At 38.6% G+C, this 7,500-nt stretch overlaps 1 protein-coding gene across 1 annotated transcript in view; it reads right to left on the reverse strand.

Annotated features, from left to right (window-relative positions):
- Positions 1-7,500, reverse strand: part of LOC138047587 (laminin subunit alpha-like) — a 103,330-nt gene that overhangs the window by 52,670 nt on the left and 43,160 nt on the right. The window contains exons 26-29 of the mRNA XM_068894503.1: positions 6,252-6,485; positions 4,039-4,165; positions 2,959-3,467; positions 2,642-2,822 (exon numbers count right to left, since the gene is read on the reverse strand). Of these exons, the coding sequence (XP_068750604.1) occupies positions 2,642-2,822; positions 2,959-3,467; positions 4,039-4,165; positions 6,252-6,485 (1,051 nt within the window). The remainder of the gene's footprint in view (positions 1-2,641; positions 2,823-2,958; positions 3,468-4,038; positions 4,166-6,251; positions 6,486-7,500) is intronic.

Genomic DNA, 7,500 nt, shown 5'->3' on the forward strand with positions numbered 1-7,500 from the left:
GCGGGAGATATTCGAAGAAATGTTTTACTCCAAATCAAATTTATAAGGCTTTGAATGGATACGCGTAAATAGGGCGGCCGGAAGCTAACAAAAACATATGTCATCGAGTTTTGCCATAAAAAGCCGGTAGCCATCTTCTGAAGTCTCATAAACATCAATGTGAGTACTTGTCCTCTTGCAAGGACTGTTCAGATTGCAAAATCTCAGCGGATAAATCACTTTTTTAACCTACGTGACAGCATTCTTGGCCGCAATTTTAATAACATCAAACTTGTCATGCACTGTACAGTAACCAGAGACAACTAACTTTCTCGTGTTACTTTTAAACCGAATAAGCTTGAGCAAAAATCAAGGATGCAGGCCGACGGCGGCAAAAATGTTCCCATAAATTAGCGAGGCCGGTTAAAACCGCAGAAGGGATTTAAGATCCACATCGGGGATGTCAATTTCATTGCGTATTTTTGACCAAACCGTTGATTACATGCAGAATTGGGGAGCATTCCTGGTATGGTGTCTAGTGCGCTTTTGGATGCTTCCCTCTCCTCCTACACAATTTTTTTGATTGTTTATACTACAGAAGAAACTGTAAGAAATAAACTGTTTTGCTCGGTAGCGTAATTCGTGTTAGTCGTCATTTTCATCCAAATTATAAATCGTCGTGCCATCAACAAAGCAAAACAATCGTACCAACTTCGATTTCGCCGAAAATAACGAAACGGCGCCCCGTAAAAACTTAAACCTTTGCACACAAGAGAAGAAATAAATACCATTATTCGATTTCCGACGCATTGTTTATCTTGTTTAATTCCAAAACCAGGACAAGAAATTTTCCTGTTATTCTTTTAATGGCGTAGCAACAATTTCACGGCGTGAACATAATTTCACGGCGTGAACTCATTATTTTCACGGTCTTCGATTTCACGCCGTGAACTTTTTCACTCAGCATAGTGAACTTTTTCACTCAGCATAGTGAAAAGAATTGGAGCAATAGTGAACTTACCGTGAAATTTCAATTTCACGGAGTGAAATAGTAAATTCACGAGCCGTGACCGTGAAATTTATTTCACGGTTCACCATGAAATCCATAAGCCCCCTTTTCGCGTGAAAGGTCACAATTACTGACAATATCTGACTTTTTTTTTCTTTATTACAAAGTATTTATCTGGAATAATACCGAAAACAAAAGCTTGTCTATTATGTCTGCTATTTATTTTGATACTTGCCTTGCATTTATTTTGCGTTGTTAGCGCACAGCACCACGACAAAGTTGGTAAAATTGAAAAAAGGTTCATTGAACGTGTTACATTTTGATCTGAAACATCGAACTTTTAATACCATTTCTATCATTTGTATCGTTTTAAACTTTCTATCGTTGTCGCTTTTTTAAGTCTAAGTATTTGCTACATGTACCTATTTTCAACAATAAGTTAAGGGTAAAGGTTAGCGTTATTTTTACTTGTGACGTTTTTTGTCTCTATTCTGAGACACGAGTGATGTTAATTTGGCGAGAAGAGCAAGGGGACACTTTGTGACGCTTATTGAAATCTGCGTGCATCTAACTGGGGTCAAACTTGGACATATCTCTCAAAGTTTGTACTTTGCGTAAGAGAATTAGTCACATATTGAGTAAAAATTGTAACGTGCTAGGCAACCAAACTTTGTTCAGCAAAGCAGAACGAGATAATAATATTGTTTTGTTTGCGTGCTTTTCATGGCTTTGCAATTTTCAAAAGTGGAATTTCAATGTGTAGTTTGGGTTATGTACAAAAGAAATATCTTAAAGGAAGGATTAAAATGAAGGAACCAAGTGTTTTACAATTAACCCATCAAAACGATTCGAACCAACCAAAAATCAAAACATTTGAGCACTAAGTGAAACGATAAATTTATTTTTGGCATGATGGTTAAAAATTCAGTGCAAAAACTAGTAGTGTAGCACTAGTTCCGCCACCACAACTCTAACAGTGCTCACTGTCTGTGGGTGAGCGTTTCCCACTGAGGGTAATGTCCAACTAATGTGCACCGAAAGTTTCAAGCCTCTTTGGCCATACTGTGAGAAAAATAAAATATTTACACAAACATCTCAATCGCATTCACTGTTGTTTTTCTCACAGTTTTAATTGAAAGCAGAAAGATATTTTGAACCTTTCTTTTCATCAGCCACATGCACATGAAATTTACTTTCCATCTCTGTCTTAAGATTATTACAGTTACCTTATAATCTTAAAATCAAGCGCTTTATTAAGTTTTACATATTTTGTAATGACCTTGAACACCAATACCCTGTGCAAGGTCATCACAATTGTCCAACTCTCGCATGCGGTTGACCATTGTTTCTGTAAAGTTAAAAATTCACTGTTCTAGACGAGGTTATTTATCACGAGGTAATTCCCTCATTTTGAAAATAGAAGTTGCTTTATTAGTCATCAGCATCGATTTTGGGGCTCATTTGTTGAAACTCAAGCACCTTCCAACAGACCTGTTGATTTTTGTGATTTATGCACATGTTGCAGGCCTACTGCCACCACGGACTTACACTCTTACACTCCTACAACCTGGTGACATACATGTAGAGTAGAGTGCACTACCACAAAAACAACAATTGGTGTTTAAACAATGTTACTGATTTGAGTTAACTTACCTTGGCATCCATCATCTGGGCGGCCAAAGTAGCCGGCTTTACACCTGTCGCATTTCCTTCCTGTTACCCCCAGTGGACAATTGCATTGTCCAGTTTTTACATCACATGAAGATGACAATGATACAGGGGAGCAGTCACAATCTTCACAACCAAGACAGCTATCAAAGTTCCAAGTATTCGGCTACAAATAATAATTATTGTTTTGAAAAGAGCTTTGCTACATGTATTGAAAATATAATCAATAATTATTATTGTAATATAAGGTGACAACTGAATAATTTAACTAAAAAAGGGCAGCACTGTTTGGGATTCTTTACCTTACAGCTGTCACAGTGTTCTCCAATAACATTGGGTTTACAGTTGCATGCACCAATGGTGTGGTTACAAACTGCTGTAATGGTACCACATTCACTGCAAGCACATCTAGCACAGTTCTTTGCAATGACTGCATCCCCATAATAGCCATTCAAGCAATTTTCACACTGATCCCCTGTAGCTGCATTTGTGCACTTAAGGCAACGGCCTGTCAGCGAGTCACAACTTCCATTGACACTGGTATCTATGTTACCACTGCAGGTGCATCTCGTGCAGTAGTCACCAGGATCAGAAGGATTTCCAAAGTAACCATCAGCGCAGCTCTCACATCGCTCTCCAACGTAACCTTCTTGACATGTGCACAAAAGATTTTTAAAAGAGTCAAGGGAACAGGAAGTAGCAAAGCTGTTGGATGTGGTTCCCAAAGGACATTCACAAATACTGCAGTCATCAGGAGAACCAGTCGTGGCATCCCCATAGAAACCAGGTACACAAACATCACAGTTTCGTCCTTAATAAAACAAAATATTTTCATCAACCATATTAAAAATGAAAAAAAAAGGTTTTTACTTTAATATTCAAGTCTTACTAAATCATCTAGTCTGGCCAGTTCAGGCCAGTTTGGGAGCCAAAGGGTTAATTAATTAATTAATGGGGACACATCATCTACCCTGAGCATGACTGTTCTAATAAGAGAGAAGAAATTAATTAATTAATGTAAAGTGGATTTTTCATCAAAGGGGGAAAAAGCTAAGAACATGGAGCAAAAAAGAGAACAAACAAAACCCAACCCACATTATGATACTGAGTCAGGGAATCAAACCCAGGCCACAATGATGGTAAGGCTGTACTCTTACCACTCCATCAACCCTCCTCCCTTGGTACAACAAGTGCTTTCCAGTAAATTCAGCTACCACGATTTGCAATTACTGAAAAATGATTAAGAAATCACTTCCACAAAGAGAACAGAATACAATCCATGGCAGTGTGGTTCATATTTTGATTTTTGTGCGATGTTGATAACAAAATAGAAGAATGTCGATAACACTCCTTTGTAATTTTGAGTGAACTGTATTTATTACCAGTGGTGTTGTGAAGACATGAATAGCATTCCCCTGTTTCATCATGACAGTCAGATGAGTGACCAAAACAATTACAAGGAATGCACGAGCTATTGTCTGCCCCTCTTGTGAAGCCTTTTCCACACAGCTGGAAAGCAAAGGGAGAATAGAGTTAACCTGAATTTTTTTCAACTGAGCATTTTGCCTGTGGGGTGATCTTTTCTCTAATTTGTGGTATACTCCACAGGACCCTTTTTGTTGCAAGGATATCAAGATTGGGCATGAATCTAGTTACTTAATTTTTCTGGACATAAGTGTTCTTAAAAATAGTTTATTGACCAAGAGTGAGGTCAAGATGGCTGGATATTGGCCAAGTTCTTGATTTGCATGTTTATGGACCGAGAGGAAGCCATCTTGACCGAACAAGCTTGGTCAATGAAGGATTTATTATACGTGATAAAACACCAAAAAATAAACTTTGATATTGCTGGACCAAGCGAGAAATCCCGAGGGGGCAAGATAGCTCCATCTTGCCCACTCAGGTAACCAATCACAGCACAGGATTTGGTTCATCTTGCCTGCTTACAGAGCTAGTCATAAAATAAGGTGGCTTACTACAGTTGGCGTTGCGTACTGCGTTGGTTGACAAACGCTAATTACCAACAATACATGACTTTTAGCTGTTACTTCTTTGTTACAAAGTAATTATCTGCAATAATAGTGAAAACAAAAACTTGCCTATTATGTCTACTGTTTATTACTCTGAATACTTGAAAGGTATCCAAGTGAAAATCTAGGTAGAATTTAGTTTTTTGTGCAGCAAATGGACAACAGAATTATGAGGCGGTGATTTTATTGGCTAAAACCAATGCGGTACACCCCTTTGAGTAATACATTCGACCTCCCTCTGCGACAAAACAAGTGCAACAAAGCCGTGAAGGAGAATATTTCCATAAGCGAGAGGCTTCAAACAGCCCCACATCTTACAAAATTCAATGAAAATCTAAATTGGTAACATGGAGCGGAGCAACCAAAGTGGGTGCTGTGTTAGGGCTTCAATGTGACACAATTAATTTCGTTTGCTGATTCAGAAACTCAAAGCCCATGTTCTATGTGATGGCAGTATATTGACGCAAATACAATGCAGCTTAAAGTGAAATTGCTGGATTCAGCCTTCTGGAAATGTTATGAGTAAGATATTTACTCTGAATGAGCCATCCAGACTTCAACTAGCTGCAGAAACATTGCGTTGTTTTCTTCCGTACTTGGCAAATTTAAATATCACTCAAATTAAAACTACCTCTTCCAAAATGTATCACTCTATTTCTGTGCCCAGGGTAATTCCAAGAAAATGCTTAAAAAAGCGTCTTGTTTTGATATTTGCCTTGCATTTATTTTGCTTTGTTAGCACACTGCACCAAAACAAAGTTGGTGGAACCGGAAATTTTTCCAGGAACGTGATCCAGAACATCGCACTTTTAGTATCACTTCTATCATTTGTATCGTTTTAAACTTTCTATTGTTCGTTTGGTTTGCGGCGGCTATCGTTTGAAAGGATGGAAAGCAAAGGTTTAAAGCCTTTTAAAGGTCTGTTTACCCAGTGGTGTCTGGTAGTAAATCCTTTCTGTAAGCAATGAAAGTTTGTCCAAGCTCTGAGTTACTGTAATTAGACATCAATCTCCTTTAAGAACGATACAGTTATGCTGTCCTTAAGAGACAGCAAAATTTGCACCACAAACTTGAGGAATTAGAGAAATCAATGAGAAGTTCCTATGCAGCAAGTTTCGGAAAAAGCTCAGCTTGTTTTACAGTCGAAGGAATTGCTTCCAGAAAGTTTGGATTTCAGCACACTGAAGCGCCCCAGACTAGCTAGTTACAGCCCATTACCAAGTCAAGATGAGAAAACTATTCCCATTCCTTTTGCAACGTTTCCCTCCTCATCACCGCCAAAAAAGCCAGGGGAATTAACAGTACAATCTATTTTCACCAATCTGTGTTCTCAAAAGAATTGACTAAGGTAAGTGACAAATGAAAAACCATTATATGGTACGGCTACACGTAGGCTACTGTACGTGCACATGGCTAGTTTTTTGAAGAAAGACATCAAGTATTTGAAATCTGTGAAACTAAAGCAACAGGGTGTCTCTTCTTTCCGGGGGAAAATTGGTATTTCACTCTATTTTTCTCTGAAATACAGTTTATCTGTATTCTTTCAATGTAAAGGGCAGTCTTACCTCACAGGATGCTCCAGTAGCCCTGTCTGGACAGTTACACACTTCCACACTTTTAGCCCTTTCTGCTCCCTCCAAAAGTGCTTGAACAGCAACCTCCATTAGAACATCACTGATCGTTACCTCTGACACCTCAGTGCTGTAGGTTGCCCTCAGTTTGAGGGAGTTTACGTTCAGAAGAACTGACATGAAATCACTTCTGCTAACATTTAACTGCCTCACATCCTCCCACAAATACTACAACAGGAAAATAATGAACATTGAAAAAACAAATCAAAATAATTTGGTAGATTTATTAGTAGACTTTGGTTCACACTCCAAGCAGCAGGTTAAAGATAATTATTATATAACACGGTTTGATGCAATTCTGGTTTGAAGACCCATGTACGGGGCATGTTGTGACGTATGTCTTAGTGTCTTTATAATTAGGAGTGGCCTAAGAATGAAACAAGAGCCCTTTCTATTCATAGATTAGCACTCTTCTCTTTTAATGTCACGATCTTAGTGAACATCAGTGGAATTAATTTGATTCAAACAAGGGGGTTGATGATAATGCAAAAAGGAAAATTCTGCCTTCTTAGAAAATGCTTGCCAAACCAGCCACACAATTGCTGGGAAAAATTTAAAAACATAAAAACTAGCAGTACCATCAGCCCTTCAGTCCTGAGAGAGATACTTATAGATTTTACCTCATCTAAAAATGCAAATAAATTTACTTGTCAATGGGGGCTGCCTCAAGGATGAATGGGTAAAAGAAAAGGAAGGAAAGGAACTTTATTGAAGTGTCTAATCTTCTAGCGTTGTAGAGCACTACAACACTGTAAATTGAAATTAACAAGTTAATGCAAATCAAACCAAATTTTGGTTTTTCAGGAGAGTGGAAAACCAGAGTACCCGGAGAAAAACCTTTCGGTGCAGAAGAGAGAACCAACAAACTCAACCCACATATGACGCCGAGTATGGGAATTGAACCCGGGCCACATTGGTGGGAGACAAGCGCTCTCACCACTGCACCATCCCTGCACCCCCTAACACCAAGGTCTACTCAAAAACTTTGCCGCCTTTAACCCTTACCCATCTTGCTAATGCCAGACAATTTTACTTGCCGACTGGGGTGCTCTAGATGTGAATAGGTTAACCAGCACTTCCATTGAGCGGAACACAGACAGCAATGCTTTACAAAGGTATTCAATGTTGGGGCTTTCATGAAAACCTTCCTCAAACAAAGAAACTACTGATGTGCACTGTATTG

This window comes from Montipora capricornis, chromosome 4 (assembly GCF_036669925.1).
Source record: "Montipora capricornis isolate CH-2021 chromosome 4, ASM3666992v2, whole genome shotgun sequence".
In the NCBI taxonomy this organism is placed as follows: Eukaryota; Metazoa; Cnidaria; class Anthozoa; order Scleractinia; family Acroporidae; genus Montipora; species Montipora capricornis.